A 17,354-nucleotide genomic window follows, 5' to 3' on the forward strand; every position below is an offset into this window, starting at 1 on the left:
AACTTGTTAAGGTTCATTACTTCTTAATATGTTCTTTCTGATATACTTCACTTTGTCACAATGCAGGCTGTTGTAGTCTTGTCAGTGAATGATAAAACTGTTCAATTACTCTTTCTTACTTCATGGATCTGAGAAGTACTCTAAATTATGCTTCAAAACTGTTAGGAAAATGGTTCCCAAAGTTCTGGGTTGTTTTCAAAAATAATTGCGTTGGGTAGTAGCTACAGTTTCTTATTTCATTTTTTTGCAAGACTCTAAAACAATTCTGCTGCATCTTTAAGATAGTGAAGGCTTTTCATCCTCACTTTTGGGGAAAATGAGTAGATGTGAAGGCTTTTGTTGTCCGTTGGTTTGTGCCACAGAATGGCTGGTCAGTTGCCCTGATCAGAATGGCAGCCCAGCAGCCCAGCAAGAACAAGAAAGGGAAGTTCCAAGTGGATGACCTCTCCTCTTGTTGTAGGAAAGAAATGCTTGCTTACTAGAAGAGAAAGATATGAATTATGGTGTTCCCTGAAGGAAAAAGCAATAGCAGGAGAACTCAACAGATAGAAAGGAGCTGTTTAGCTCTGCACTCTTTAGCTGCAGAATATTGAGCCTTGTTATTCCACTGCTACAAAGCGGGTTGTATTCCAAACTGACTAAGAGCAATCCAAAGGAATGATTCAGAAGTAAAGATGAAGAAACATTCAGGACATAACCAAACTCCTCCTATCAAGCTTAAAAGAAAGGACAGTGAGTGAAAATCCTTGAAATGAGAGTTCTCCTTTTTTTATAGCTAACGTCAATAGAGCATTCTCTCCTTTGGATCACATGCATTGACTTAGGGAGTTGTCTCAGAAGAAAAAAGATGAACACATGAACACTTACTGAAGAATGAAAGAGAAATCCTTAAAAAGGGGGACTGAAAAGAAGTTTAAGTGCAGTTTGTGGAGTAGATGGGCAATGTGTGAGTTAAAGCAGATCCAGTATTCAACAGGGAAGTACAAAGAGAGCAGAATGTCATATTTATGCCTTTGGAAAACAGGAAAGTTCTAGACATGCTCTTGGACATGAGAGAACTCTTAAAAAAGATAGGAGAATAAACTTAAGTATTCTAAAGAACGTTTTTCTGACTGTATAATAAGGAAATAAATAAAAGCTAAGTTCATGTGCAGGTGGGAACAGTGCAACTTTGACAGGAAGTCCATCTGTGAGGCCCAGGAGCACCTCTTCTTGTTTGCATATTGCTCAGATGAGAATCTGATCTGTAGGATATCATTGTAAATGGAAACTGAGATGAAGTTGTGTTTGTCATTGCATCTTTAGATTACTTCAAACTTCTACTCTGTCAATAAACACGTTGGGAACAATGTTATGTTTGCATAGCATGCATAAACTTTGTTGTCTAAAAAATTTTTAAATCTAAATGTTTTAAGTAATCATTAAAGATAAAAGCAGGTGTTCTCGTGGATAGGTGGCATTATGCTGCAGTAGGATAAAATTTACAGTTCAGTTAATTTCTGTATTGCTCTCATACACTGGAAACTTTGTGACTTTAGACAGATTAGTTTGTGTAGTTTCTCTTTTTAGGTGTTCAAATAGTTTTCCAATTATTTTATTATTTTGCATTATTTTACAGAAATTATTTTACAGAACCTACTGTTTAGTCAGGGCCCTGCAGAATTGTGAGTGTGCAGATTTAGATACAATGCTGTTTTATATTCCAAGCAACAGTGTTTGTGGTATAAAAATAAAGCTAATGAGATGTAGACTTAGTTTCAAGCAAAACAAAAATAACTTTTCTAAATAGGGAAAATTAGGAAAGTCTGTAAAAGCTAATAGGAAACTCAGGCCAGATTCTCAGCTTGATGAATTCTCAGTGCTTCATTGAAGTAAAGGTCTAATGCGGGAAGACCTGTCTTCAAATCACCAAAATACTTCCAAATGTGATGTGAGGTTTTCTTTGACGCCAGTAGCTGCAGGAAAGGGTGACAAGTGTGATAATTAAAAAGGAATCCCCCAGGAAATCTGGTGCATTAATTTATTGTGAGAAATAGCACTGGGAGATACTGCGTACCCCACCGACCAGAAATACTTTACGGTTCACAAAGCAGTAGGCTCCAGCCTACTGCATGGAGCAAAGAAAAATATTAGCAAATGGTAGCTGTTGACAGCATAGGGGCAGTAAAAGGGGAAGAAAGGAACTTAAAGGTGTGTTGCCATACTGGTTCCACAGGTTTTTCCCATTTACCTAGAGAAGCAGTCACCTTGGATGCTCAATGTTTACTGCAGAGCTTTTGAAGCACCTTATAGCATCTATCTGTGTTTCCTGGCAGTGATTTTCTAACTGACAGGACAGCAGTAAGACCACTGAATTGTGTGTCACACAAACTGTAGTGTGCATGGTAATCCTGCAAATCTTCTGTAGACTGGATACAAGATTGAGAAAGTCACTGATCAAATACTTGAGGATGCTGGACGTCAAATGATATATCCAAAATTTCGGTAGCTTCAATTCTAAAATAGCAGGATACAGGATTTACTGAGATTAATTATTATATGAAAGTGTCTTAGCAGATTATTTCAGAGCTCCGGACTGTTGACTCCAGTGATTTAATTTACTGAGGCCTCCAATTTTCTAATATGCTTAGAAATGCTTTTCTGGTATATGCAAACTAATATAGCAGTGTAAACCCTAATGCAACTGTAAGAATTCTGCCTTGATAAAAGATCAATGAAATTAAAAGGATTAAGCCTGGGCCAAATCCGTGACAGCTTTGCTTACCACAGCATAGAGAAGCTTATGTGGAGCACTGAACAACCTTGTTCCTCCAATTGGGGTAAATTGTGGCTGTCACAGAGGAAAAAAAGTGCTGTTTTTCTGCCAGCTACTCCAAGAAGGGAAGGGGCATGTTTTCATCCTTCACCTTGAAGACAAAATATGTCATAATTTCAGGAAAGCGTGTGTTGTAAATGGGTGGCAGCAGCAGTTCCTTGCAGGGAATTTTTTCGGGCTCGCATGGGGCAGGGCCACAGGTGTCCCCGCACCATGTCCCCATCACCCATCCCTGCCTGCTCTGCTGTGGGACCCCTGGGCTGCCCTGCCCACCTGCCTTCAGCTTCTGCAGGTAGGTGGGTCATTCAGACAGCCTGTGAGGTGGCCTTCTCCCAGCCGTCATTTCACAAGTGCTGTGCCAAGGTAGGTGAAATGCGTTGACCTTATTTTATGGGAGGCATTTATTAGGTGGTAGGAATTATTCAGTTATTTCTCTCTTTATATGAAGTGCTGGGCTAATTCTTATATTGTGTCTGTGTCTTTCAATGCTCTTCTTAGATGAGATTTATACCTCATGAAATCAAATGGTGTAGGTGCAGCAATTCAATGCCAACTTGATTTATTTATTTCCCCAAAAATCCTGGGACAAATTAAGTGAAAGTTATATCTTCTTTTTTTTTTTTTCCCTTGTTGCTCTAACTGCAGTGCTGAAGAGTGTCTGTATCTAATAGTCTTCATTTCAGTAGGGCTTTATATCTTAAATTATTTCACACTGCACTAACAGCTTACAGACACCTGAGTTAATGTGATCGGTCGCACAATGCTCGCAGTCCTTTAATCCCATTAAATCGTATATCATCCCCAATGCTCTCCCAGTGTTTTCCAAGCAGTAAGCCCCCGGGTTTCTTCTCTGTGTTGTTTCAGACATGCCGGGGAGCCCGCACAACCAGTTCACATTCAGACCTCTCCCACCACCGCCTCCGCCGCCACACGCGTGCACCTGCACCAGGAAACCACCGCCGGCGGCCGACTCTCTCCAGAGGAGATCAATGACGACCCGCAGCCAGCCCAGCCCTGCTGCCCCAACGCCCCCCACCAGCACACAGGATTCTGTGCATCTCCATAACAGCTGGGTCTTGAACAGCAACATACCGCTGGAAACCAGGTATGGACCAACCTGTTCTACACAGCTTACCGAAATGTTAAAGAAAGAGGGGGGAGGTCTGATGCCGATGTAAGAAGATGAAGGACTGCATGATTACCATGCAAAAGCATTTTGATTTGAATCCATGTTGTGTAGCCATGTGTGGTTTTTTTTCACTTGATTCATCTAGCTTGACAGAGCTTGTAAAAGCATATGTTTTGCAAAGCTGGGGAAGAGACTGATTTTCTTAAGTAGTGTAAATTATGACTTTGAAGGTGTGTGCAGCAAAGACTTGTGTTTATGTACTTGTATGATGATCCAACGTTCTCCCAGAGACATTTTGTAATCAGCAAGTAGAAGTATTGATTAATTGGTGATCTATGGCACTTCTGGTCTTGGTCCGTCTTCAGGCTTTGGCTTCCAGATGATAAGAAACAGTAGGAAATAATATTAAAATAATGTTTTCATCAAGGTGTATTTAAACATTTTATTGCACATACCTACAAAGAACACCATCTGATAATAGAGAAGTTATACAGGTCCAGGGCATTTATGGAGCATGAAGAGCCCTACCTTTGGGAGCTGGTAGAAGGACAGTTCAATTCCGGGTTCAGATGTGATTATTTATAAATAATATATTCTGAAAATAGTGGAAAGCAAGTATGTCCCATGTCCAGCAAACCTGTGAATCAGTACTCAGCATTCTGCCTGCAGAAGTACATGAACTGCTTCTTCTGTCATTTTGATCGTACATTTTTTTATTCCTGGTAGGTATTACCTAATCTGTTGGCTTTCAGCAAATCTGTGTTTGGTACTGAACACAAACCCTTGATTTTCTACAATCTTCTTCCACTTCATTGTGAGCAGAGCACCAAGAAGTCTGGACTAGGGTCTCCTTTAGGTCTTGTAAAATTGTAGTTGGTGAAACACAGATAAATCTCTGACGTTTAGCCAATCTGATCAACAGAATGTAAGGTAATATGTAAAGAAGTCTATACACATATATCCAATGTGTATTGCCATTTATCACAATTATCACCGAGAACTGTATTTTCTCTTTTATAGAAATAAGTTTTTATTTTATTACATAATTTAATTTTAGTATACATCTTTAAACACTTAACTGCTGCTAATCACAACTGTCAAATTCATTTTTTCCTTACTGAAAGGTTATTAAGTTGGGATTGAGAAATAAATTGATTGGTTTTACAGTCAGACTTTCTTTATTTGTTTTAAGGATAAATTACAAAAAGAGTGAAAGAGGTTGGAAGCTTTCTGCCAAAAGGGAACATAAGGAAAATTTTCGTTAACTAGTCCCTCATCTCTGTATGTTTCTTCAAAATAGAAACAGAAAGACAAGGATAATGTTATTTTTCAAATTGTTACATTTGAAAATCCTTCTTAACTACATTTATCAAATTTCAAAATAAAAAACTGTCATTTAAATTTGAGTCAAAAAAGAATATATTTATCTTATTGAACAAGAGTATTTCAGGAAAAAAAAAGCAATAAAGGAATAATAATGAAATAATATTCATTGAAGATAATAAAAAATACAAGTTTCAGATATTAATGCATCACTAAGTATCACTGAAATTCCATTACTCTTTAAATGTGCTTTAAAAAAATCAATATTCAAGAGATGGCTAGGATCAGAGCTTCTGTTCACATAATCTTTATAAAGATAAATCTCTGCCCCTTGTGATGTAACAAGCTTATCTATCCATACCTTCTGCTATGTGAAAGGTTTTTCCCTAGGCATTCTGTGCCAACTGAGTATCTTTTAGCTTCCTTCAGTCAACACTTAAGTAGATCTTAATTAGCCTTTCTGTATCCCTATTCACTATTTCCTCTTCAGACCTCCTTGCTGGGGAAAGTACTTTCCCATTTTGAATCTTGTTCAATTTCTTTCCTTTTTTTTAATTTTTTTATTTTTTAAGTTTTCCAGACTTCATACTCCTTATGAGGTGCGTTTTCTAGTGTAATTTCTAGGTACCTACCTAAAGCTAAAATCTCTATAACTGCATAGTGATGAGAGGGCTGTGCAGTGGACTGGGGATTCAGACTGGAATCCATACTGCTGGCTCCCCTTTGGCAATTCACTCCCTCTGGGAATTACCACATTCCTGACCTCTGGTGGTTGTTTCAGCTGTTCTGTGCACCCTCTGTTAGCTGGCTGCAGCCTCTCCTCAAGGTGACTGAAAGGAGAATTTGCAAGGCTGTTCACCAAGATGTATCTGCAGTTGGTGTGAGAACAAGTGACATAGTAGGGCAGCATTGTAATAAAGAACATCTGTGGTCACTGCTTCTCAGAAGGCTGTAGTATGCAGCACAGCTTTAGAGAAAAAGAAAAGATAGCAGCTTGTTTTTTCCTGTCTTTAACAGACAGTGATTCAGCCAGAATTGAATAAAAATATTGGCCTAATATCTGGGTTCTCTTGCCTTCCTCCTGCATTGATGTTTATCTGTCCATTAAAAATAATCCTGTAAAATAAAGGGCAGCATGTCAATGGCAGCTGCATTTCTGCGCTAAGTCTTTAACAGTGCAGAATCTACCTAATATGTGCATACTAATACATCTAAGTAGATTTTTTTTTTCTAATTTGGAACATTTGCAATCAAAAAGAAGATTTAGAGACAGTAATTCATTCCCTGCTGTAATAACTGGGCGGAAATCAGAATGCACATGTTCAGCTTTTCTATTCAACCGTATCTCCTGTTAATCCATAAACAGCACATGTGTTTGCATGGTTTAGCTACAGCCACGTAGTTATTAGAGATTTTTCAGACAGAAAAAGATTCCCTAAACCTAATCGTGTGACTCGAAATCCTGGTCACTCTGCATACTCAGAAATGAGGCAGGTTTATGAGGCTGCTCATAATGTGCCATATTTATGGAAAAGAAAATCCTGTAGTTCTGAAAATGTTGAACATACTCTGATGGGGCTTGTTCATCCTGGAGAAGGCTGCAAGGAGACCTCACTGCAGCCTTCCAGTATTTAAAAGAGGATTATAAATGGGAGGGGAATCAACTGTTTACTCAGCTAGTGACAGGACAAGGGGGAATGGTTTTAAGCTCAAAGAGGGAAGGTTTAGATGGGATGTCAGGGGAAAGTTCTTTACAGAGAGTGCTGAGGTGCTGGAACAGCTGCCCAGAGAGGCTGTGGATGCCCTGGCCCTGGAGGTGTTCAAGACCAAGTTGGATGAGGCAGCCTACTCTAGTGCCAGTGGTGGCTCTGCCTGTGGCAGGGTGGTTGGAACTCAATGATCCTTGGGGTCCCTTTCAACCCAAGATATTCTGTTATTCTATGATTCTATTATTAGAGTTGTACTCTTATGCAGTTGGTCTTTGAAACCTACTTCAGGCTGGAAGAGCCTGTAGTAAAGACGTTTACTGTGATATGTGTTCAAGGAAGCTTTCTGTTGACTAAAACTTGGTTATATGTTTTATTTAAAAGGGCAATTCTGAAACTCAGTTTTGTGGGCTGATCCACAAAACGTTCTTAGCAGCACCCACCTTACTGGCCCAACTGTTTATAAAGGAAATGGCTTGTGCAACCTTTGGCAAAGCCAAGAGCAGTCCAGAGCTCTGCCACTGCCAAGTTCTTTGCCCTCCTGGTGGGTATGACTCTAAGCAACCCAAGTGAAGGCAGGAATTAGGAAGGCCTTAAATCTTTCAGGTACAAGTCATAAAGTAGCTGCAGATGAAGAAACTGGAGACAAACTGTACTGTAGCTGCAGAACTTACAGCAGCTCACTGTGCCGACTGACCATTGTGCAGCCTTCAAATGCACGTGCAAACTCTGCCTGTGCACCTGCACGCAATTGGAAAAACAACTTATTCATTATTAAAATGTCTTATGAACATGCAGTAATTTCACTCTGTCACACAAAAAACTAATTTGTAAGTATTATGAGAAAAAGACTGAAAAGACTTTTCACACCACATGAAAACACAGGAAACATTGATTCTCTTCTTCAGGATAACATTATTGGGCTCATAGATAAATTGATTTCTTCTACTCCCCTAGAATAAGTACTCACAACCTATTGCCTGTTCTCTTCCTTTCCGATAAAATAATTGTTTTTTTCAAGTTTCATGAACACTTTGCTCTAATGTTTCAAATCTTATGATTTACATTGTCATTATCTCTGACAGCCCCATCTGAACATAGCTTACTGCTTTTTATGGAATTTGTATTAAATCCTGACAATTCAGCGGAGTGTTTTTCATTTCCTCCATGCCCTGTTAGTTGCTTAGTGTTTGTTTCCATAAATCTCTCATTTTTACTTATTTTTTTTCTTTTTTTTTTTATTTTCAGTTCAGTTAAATTTCAAAATAAGAAGAGAAAGCGTCAGATATGTATTATTAGCTTAAATTATTCCTGAGGTTCCCTATAGTATATTGCAGACCGCCCTCCATAGATAAACATGCTTATTTTGGGTAAAGTTTTGCATTTAAATTACCTAAGGATTTGAATTTTTTTTTCTGTCTCCATATCAAGAATTACTTCATTTTAATTTTGTTTCAGTGTGCTCATTTTTACTCCCGTATTGTGCGTTAGTATTTTACATATTTGCTTGTCCCGTCCTTTTTGAAACCCAATTTTTTTCTAGTTCCTATAACCTATTTAGCAGTGTTGGCAGTAAGGTTAATGCTGTGCTGAATGGACTGAAATCTCCCTTCAATGCACTGGCAATGAGCCAAGCACTGTGAAAAAGACAGCTTAATTTAAGCAATCTTATCACCGCGGTAATAGCTCCTCTAAAGGGACAGTAAGGTACCAGACCATGAACCTGTGATTCAATTATCATTAATTCATATAAAACTTAGAAATACTAGAATATTAGGAGAAGTATTTGGGGTTCAAGGCAGTTGTGATTTTGCCTTAGTATTCAGCAGTACTTCAGAGTTCTCAAGTTTGATTGTGACTCTGAACGATGACGTTTTGAGAGTTTCGGAGTTCAAGTTTATTGAGCTCCTCATGTAGGTGGTATCATTCTTTTTTTTTTATCATATATTTATGTGAGGTGCAAGTTTGAGGCTCTGGGTTTCTGTTTTCCTGCAAAGGTCATCTTGTTTGTGATGCGTTTTAGAGCAGGGGAGGTCTTAGCAACTATCACTTAGCAAGGGAGAATTCAGTGCTGTGGTTTTTCCTTGTTCTTTTTTAATCAAACTCATAATTATTCTTGCTCTTCAAAAATGCACTGATAGCCTTTCAAACCGCAGCAATCTGTACACACTCACTTTCTGTTCAGGCTGTAGTACTGCTAAAAGCAGAAATAACTACAGAAAAATGCATACATAGGAGTACACAAACATTTCAGAGTGAGCTCTTGAAAATTTGTTATTTCTCCTTGGTCTCTTGTTTGAGCAACCTGTGAATCCAGCCCCCAGTGAGGAGATACAGGAAGTAATTCTGTGCCTACTTTGTTTCCCAGTTCAAGTTTTGCATAGTGAACAGGATGGCTTTTATAGGTCCAGAAGCATGCAGGTGTTGGTGATCATAAACCTCCAAGCAATCATTTGAGCAGTGCAATTCATTAGGAACCTGTTTGTGAATGGAGCCTTCCCCTGGTTAAATGACCGTCCTCATGGTTGTTCCAAAAATATAAACCCAGGGAGCTTCATTTATGATCCTTCCAACATTCTTTGGTATTTGCTATTTTGACATTTCTCTTGTAATTTGTTGTTTTCTACTTAATTAAACAATAAATCTAAGCAGTAGAGAGACTGATCATATTAAAAACCAACACGTGGCAAGGGGTTTAAATCCAGTCCAACTCCTATGTGTTTTCACCATGCAGAAGATCTAAAAAAATTAAGGCTTCTGAACTGTAGAAGACGAATTGAAAAGAGTAAATATGACAATGAACTTAAAATAAAAGCTGTAAATATGACCTTAACTTTAATAATGCACGAATGAAACCATTCTTTACAGAAATAAAAATGTAAACATTTGTCAGCTACAGTGAATTACAATTTTAATGTCAGCAGCTCTGGCACTTGAGGGTCCTTCTTTTGAAAAATTTGAGACCCAGTCACTTCAGTCAATGAGGCGATTGCTCATGTACTCTTCTGTAAGGCTTATTTGGGAAAGGCTGTGGTTTAGATTTCCCTGGAACAAGATGATTGTATATGCATGTGTAAGTGGTTTTATGCTGCCTTAATGTAGTAACTTAGGCTGTCATGCTGCATATAGTCTTTGCTCATTATTTTGAATAATGGAAGAGTATATGAAGTAATAAATAAAAGTAAAGTTACGTTGCTATTTTATGGCCACCAATAAGCAAGAGCACCTGTTATCTTTCTATAAAACATAGTATTTTCATTTACAAAAGCAGAAAGAGACTAGAGTGTAAATCTGGAAGGAGAAAAAGAATTCCAGATTAATACAACAGGTCTGTGCTGATTTGGAGAACAGACACTGCAGCAGAGGGAGTCACAGATCTGCAGAGCAGCCTATCATTTTATTTGTGAAAGAAACATAGGCATGTGGAATGTTATTGCCCTAAAATGTGTATCTATTCCCTAGCTTGCTACTTCTAGGAAATCTGTTTTGGATAACTAGATAATATTTTCCATAGGAAATATGATACACATCTCATCAAGTAAGAAGTGCTGATAGTATCATTTGTCACTTTAGATTTACACCTTGGCTTTTGACCGTACAGAAGTTTGAGCATAGATGTAGTAATAAATTCAGCTGGAACATGCATGAATACTCGTAGGAGGAAATTCATGGCAAAGAGAACCATGGCTGCCTGTCTACTTTAGTTATGTCATGTTCTTTTCTTTTGGTCTAAGTCATACTTTTAACCACAGATTATAAGGGAAAAAAATAAGATATTAATATATTTATCCTTCTCACTTCATGGTTTCAAAGTACTCTGCAAATATTGCATACTATTCTTTACAGAAAAGATGCAAATGCGTGTTTATAAATCCTGTATTTATATAATTATTGTCCCAGATTTCTTCCAAGGACTTCAAAGTCTCATCACATGCTTTGCTGAGCTGACTCGCCTACAGCAACAACAGGCAAGTGAGTCAGCACCGTGTCACTTCTGTTGGCTGTGCTGAAGTGCTAAGTAAGGGACACAGACTTCACATCTTTTAGCATCCAGAGTCACAGGGCAAGGTTTTCAAACACCGAGTAAAGTAAACAGTGGTGAATAAAGGGAAGCATCAATGATTAAAAACCAAGCCCTGCTCAAAGAGGAAATCTTAACAGAGCAGTTGTACTCCCAAAGACAAATCTCTGCTGTCCCACTGAGATTTAAAGGTATTTCAATTGTACACATAAAAATAGAATGATTAAAATAAATTAGATAAATACTGTTCATGGCCATTTCCCTCTTCTTTGACTCAGGCATTTTGTTTCTCTCAGTCCTTGTACACAGAGAGGCAAAACAGGCATACCACTGCACTGGATAAAATTATGGGTCAGATTTTTTCCATAAGTCATATCATATAATTCCCATATTGTTTTGCTGGGTTGATTTTAAAGAAGCCAGGATGATTAGTGTATCTTTCTGTGTTAAGTAAATGTGTTGTTTTTATACTATATACCTCCCATACCATATCTGTCACATCTTTATACTAAACTCTTTGCTAAATATGGGAGATAAAGGAGTGACTTACAAACATATGTCCATATTCTGATCATCATGTGAGTTTAGAAGTTTCCTCTTTTTTTCCTCTTCCATTTCTGACAAGGAATAGAATAGATAGAAAATGAGTAAAGAGCAAGTTTCTGCTTCTTTCCAGTGCCACAGGAAACACTTTTCTAGAAGAGTCAGGTAGTAATGGGTTTGTTTGGGATTTGCCCAAGTAAATTAAAAGGGCAGCTGTTTCAGTTCCAGTCCCTTTTGATACCAACTTTGCATATATTTTCATTTTGGCAAAAATCAGAATTGTTCTTATGATAGAATCTTTTTCCTCCTGTTATTTTTGATTGAAAGAGTCCAAGGATTGGATGCTTTATTTTTGGAGAGATGAACAAGTGGACAGATAGGTGAACTGGCATGGTGATTGTGAAGTGACCTGACTTCGTGAATGGGTGCAGATTATGTCTTGTTCCTCTTATTCCTCTTCTTGTTGAGGATATTATCTTCTTGGTTTTGAAAGTTTTTGATGTTTTTGTGAATGCTTTAGAACTTCCCCCACTTAAAACAAATGATAATGTAATATGTTCTTTAAATTCTCTGATTTATTTTTATTTGTTTTCAGTCAAGTTAAAAAGAAATTAAAAAAGCTTTACCTTTTCTCTCTGATCGAATAGTAAGGCTCATGCCAGGCTGCAGTCACATATAAACTTTTGAACTGCAGTTTTTATTATTTTGCTCCTCAGAGGGAGCCTGATTTTATGGAATTGATAGCAACAGCTTAGCGTGTCTTAACAACCTTTGGGAGCAGCAATGTGCTTAGACAGATGAGGAGTCATCTGAGTTTATGAGAACGTAGTTGCAGTCTAGCTTTGGAAATCTGTCTTTGTGCCACCAGTGTTTTTCAAATTCTGTCGAAGTGTCTTTGGGCACTCAATAAACTCTCTCAAAAAATATGAAATGCATAAACAATTGTGATTTTTAACATTTTCTCGACATTATTTCACTGGTAGCTCTCTTTTCACCATGATCTCAATTTTATTTGAACAAGTTAGAGCTATGTAAATTTTCCTCTGTGTCAGTGTAGTCATCTGTCTACAAGGGTATGAGCTGGATCCAGCATCTGTCTGTACTTCTGCTATTAAAGAAACCCATCTGCACGCTAGTATTTTACCACTAGGCTGTGAAGCCACATTTTTAAATCCTTGTGCAAAAGAATGAAAATATTCCTGCCTATTGATTGCAAGTCTATTAGAGGAGTAGTAATAACTTAATAACTTCATAACTTCTGGTTCAGCATCTCTTTCCCTTTACCTCTGATACCTTTCGGCTGTGCACCTTAAAGGTCAATCAGTGCTGCCAATATCAGACCATTTTGCAGTAATTTCCCAAAAAATTGAAGGAAAAAATATCACATAAGTGGGTCTCCTTAGGTTATTTCTTAATAATGTAAGGCAATTAAATTACTGTTAACTGATTAATATATGTAATCTTTGTGCATGTTGCTATGTACATATGTGTATGTATAATATATGTACATGCTGGTATAATAACACATTTCTTACTTTATATGATGAGTCAGCTCCCTAGAAGATCACTAGGACTTTTGAATTTTGCTGCAATGTTCTTATCCACTGCAAGTCCAAGTGATTATGTATCTTGTAAGTGCTGACTAAAAAGTAAGACCTCATGTACTTGCAGAAGCCTCCATGTGTGACGATGAAGCACTGAAACCAAAATAACCAACTGTATTCTGATGGTCTGATAGGAGCAAAACAGAATATATAGTCCTGCAGACAGTGGTGTTATTTCTTGGAATTTATTATATTCCTATATTTGAATTTAGAGTTTTTGAACTCAAATACTCAATATAGATAGCATTACCATGTTCAGAGCATTCCCATCTATCAAATAAGGGCCATAGAATATATATCTACAACTATAGAAAAGAAAGGAAATTAGAGTCAAACTTCTGGATGCTGTGCTCCATAAAGTTCAGTTGTCCGTTTGTTGGTTGAGTGCCACTTACTTGTGCAAGAAGTATGATGCAAGAACGACTGGTACTCGGTGTCAGTAACACAGAATTTCCTGCTTGTGGTTCATCACAGGAATCATGACATACAGGCACTGTGAGTGCAAGCTGGCCACTATCCTTGTTTGCTTTCTTTTTTTGTGGAATTGCCTGAACAATGGGCTTTTTAGCAGTTACAACTGCTCTGCAGTATCTTTTTATTTTCTACAAACTGCCATTTTGGAGAACCATAACCTTTCTTTCAAAATGTTATAATGGAGATACATAATACCATACTCATTACACCTTTTTAGCAATTACCTTTTCAGGAACAAGTATTTACAATATTCTTGAAGTCAAATGTCACACTATAATAATATTTCATACTCTTGAGTGTTTGATCCCGTGCACTTCACACTGTGGATGTAGCACTGGGAAGACTCTGGACCAGCCCAGTGCTGGTCAACTGTCTGAAGCTGAGAAGTGTGCCTGGGGCTTCTGACTTGCAGACATCCAGTGCCTGATGCTAGTCCTTCAGTTCTGGCACACACAAGTCGCAGTACCTGGGTATACAGAAGGGCTACAGAGACCCAGGCTGAAGCAGCACCTCAGGGGAAGTCCTTATTATGCCAGCTGTGTCATGTCACCACCTCTTCACTTCTCACCTCTGCTTGGGGCAGAAAGCTGAGATAACACACACCTGAAGCAGCTGAGGGAATGGCAGGAGACCTAGGTGTGCCTCCGTCAGAAAAGAGTGCACTCAAGATGTTTAATCGCTCATATAAAGAATGAAAGACCAAAGAACATCGGTGTTTTCAAAGGAATATTTGCTGTGATCAGTCCTGATTTTGTCCCGTTCTACCACAATTTCAGAGTGCACAGCACTCTGAGTTATTGTTTCAAATTAAACATTCTTTCCTAATCCTCTTGGAGAGCTCTGAATGCCATCCACCTTCCTGCAGGAAACCACTCTGTATTTCTGCACCAGCCTCCATGCTGCGCGGCCCACTTCTGTACCTTGTTTTTTGTGCTAACGTAGATGCTCCCTACTTTGTCTTGAAGTCAATCAGCCCTCCAGCCTTCGCTGAAATTGGTCTCCAAATGAATTCGTTCTTAGCATGATGAGAATCACCATAATAAGCAAAAACGTTTGATGAAAAACTGCTCTCAGAATAGCTCAGTTAAGAATACTGGAGAAATCGTACTTACAGGCAGAAGACTTCCAAAATTTATTGTACTTTTGATTTTCTACTAAGTAGACTCTTACTACTTTTCCTTTTTTTTTTTTTTTTTTTTTTTTAAAGGATGTATTTTGGAGAGAATCCACAATAAAAACAAATACTCAAAACGGGGGTGGCTTTTCCCTTTCTTTTCCTGGGGCTCCTGGGGAGATGAGCACAGCTGGCTGTGTGTCTGCATGCAGAGCAGGTGCTGCAGGCCAAGTCTGCATCCCAGGCACGGCTGTGCCAGCAGCACAGGGCTGGCACCTTGGGCTGCCCCATCCCAACACTGCTCTGTGCCGGCAGCTTAGGAGGTGTTCATCTTGTTTTTGTTGAAAAGCTGCTGGAAATCTTGCTGTGTGGTTACAAAGTCATATATGCTTCTAGAGCAGAGAATGTTCAACTATATCTTTTCCTGACTTTTGTGTTTTCTGTAGACGTATGCACTATTTATCATGCAATGCTTAATAGTGCCTTTTGCTCCTTGCAGCACAAACTGGTTTTTACAATGTGGTTCTTTGTCTTCTTTTTGTAGGCATTTCCTATTTAAACATGGATCGGGGTCTTCAGCAATCTTCAGTGCAGCCAGTCAGAACTATCCTTTAACATCCAATACTGTTTACTCTCCACCTCCTAGGCCTCTTCCTAGAAATACCTTTTCTAGACCTGCCTTCACTTTTAGCAAACCTTACAGGTGTTGCAACTGGAAGTGCACTGCTCTGAGTGCTACTGCCATTACGGTTACGCTGGCGTTGTTGCTGGCCTATGTTATCGGTAAGCCTCTCTTTCTTTTCTATGCTGAGTTGTTTGTACCTTTTCTGCTCTGCTGTCATGCTTGCTTTTACTCTGAATTACTCTACAAATTGTGTTTTACTAATAATGTTTGCTGTGGGATGCTTTGCGAATTCTGGCGAGCAAAATCCCAGGTTGGCCAGAGGTTGAACACAGAATTCTCATTAACTTATTGCATTGTTAACCTTGATGCTGCCTAATACAGAAATAAATACTACTCAGGATGACATATTTATACCAACAGAGGACTCCTACTGATTTTAATTGCTGTGATATTTTTCTTAAATTAAACATCTGATTTTCATATGAAGGCTTACAACATTGTTTCTCTTAAATGTTTGTTCTGAACAGCTATCTGTAACTCTAAACAGTATTTTGGTTTGCTACCATATTTCGTTTCTTCAATCTGTTCTGTTTAAATCTTTCCTATTTTCCTTTTAATACTCATTTCACTGACTAACCTTGCAACTAGCTCTAAAATGATGTAGTGTTTTAAACCATAATTTCTACATATTTTCTAGAATGTATTTCTGTCTTTATGTTTGAGAACAATGTGACATAGATTGAAGTACAAGTACTTAATTTCAAACTCATTTTTGGTAAGTAACTAATTTTGCAATTTCGTTGGCATGATAGATTGGCAGCATTTATCACTGTAGCTAGAAACTCTTTCCTTGTTTATTTTTTGAAGGTGGGCTTCGAATCTGTGTGATTAAAACCATACATGAGAGAAAAATGTTTTCCTTACTGTATGGCATTTTGGCTGAACACCAACTGTAATGTTCTTTCAGTCTGAATTGAAAATGTTATAAAAGGTTCATTTTATCAATTGTTTCAAGGTGAGCAGAAGCCAGAGTATCCCCACTGTCTTATGGTGTGAGTGGGAACAATTCTGAGTTTGCCCAGAAGCTGATACTTGGTAAAAGTGGTACAGATACTGAGATGCAGCTCCATGCAGAAAAGCAGCCACTGGTTTTCTGCATTCCATCCATAAGCTTCCATGATGAAAATGATGATGATGAAAATTCCTGTCACTTCCATTTCCCACTGTATCTTTTGTCCCATAGTGACAAAGTTCTTGTTGTTGGTGAGCTGCTCATCGCAAGGGATTTTGTTCTGACATCCTGATCTAATGCAGATGGGAAAGCAGATTTGATCGTTTCTGGTGTATGATTATTTGAAAGCACCTGAGGATCTAGTAAGCTACATTAATTGCAGATTTACATAACAGCTGCTGAACATATGCCCTCAGTTAGGACTGGCTGTATAATTTTTGCAGCCTCATCTGCTTGCTACATATATATCTCACCAACACTGCTTCTGTTTTATCTGAAGCACTCTGTGTTTCATCCCTGCTTAGATTTCAGTCTCTGCCAGTGAATAGTTTTTAACTTTCTTGAGATGTTCTGCTGTAAATCATTGGCCTGAGAAGGCTGTAAGTGCTCAATATCACTAGGATGTTAAAAACTCTATATGAGCTGCCTGTAGACATGTCTGTCTTTCTCTTAAGATTGTAACATGCAAGTATAACATGTTTTCTTGATTCAGGCAGAACTGGGTAAAATTAATGTACCTTTGAATTGCATATGAATGATTAGTATTTCTAGTTATATTTTAGACATAAAAATGTAATTAGGAAAACATGAGTTGGAATTAAGGTTAAAAACCGTGGCATATTTACAACAGAAACCCGGCTTTCTACATTTTGCAGCCTGGAAGACCAGAAATTCAATGAACCAGAAATTCTAACTTAAAAGATTTTCCAAAATGCCATTATTTGCTCTTATTTTCACCAGATTTTTTTTTTTCAGTTGCATAAGTTTT

At 38.1% G+C, this 17,354-nt stretch overlaps 1 protein-coding gene across 10 annotated transcripts in view; it reads left to right on the forward strand.

Moving 5' to 3' along the window:
- Positions 1-17,354, forward strand: part of TENM1 (teneurin transmembrane protein 1) — a 537,663-nt gene that overhangs the window by 383,816 nt on the left and 136,493 nt on the right. For all 10 annotated transcript variants that reach the window (XM_048959375.1, XM_048959377.1, XM_048959378.1 and 7 more), the window contains 2 exons: positions 3,680-3,920; positions 15,274-15,512. In XM_048959375.1, coding sequence (XP_048815332.1) covers positions 3,680-3,920; positions 15,274-15,512 — 480 coding nt within the window. The remainder of the gene's footprint in view (positions 1-3,679; positions 3,921-15,273; positions 15,513-17,354) is intronic.

This window comes from Lagopus muta, chromosome 13 (assembly GCF_023343835.1).
Source record: "Lagopus muta isolate bLagMut1 chromosome 13, bLagMut1 primary, whole genome shotgun sequence".
NCBI lineage: Eukaryota > Metazoa > Chordata > Aves > Galliformes > Phasianidae > Lagopus > Lagopus muta.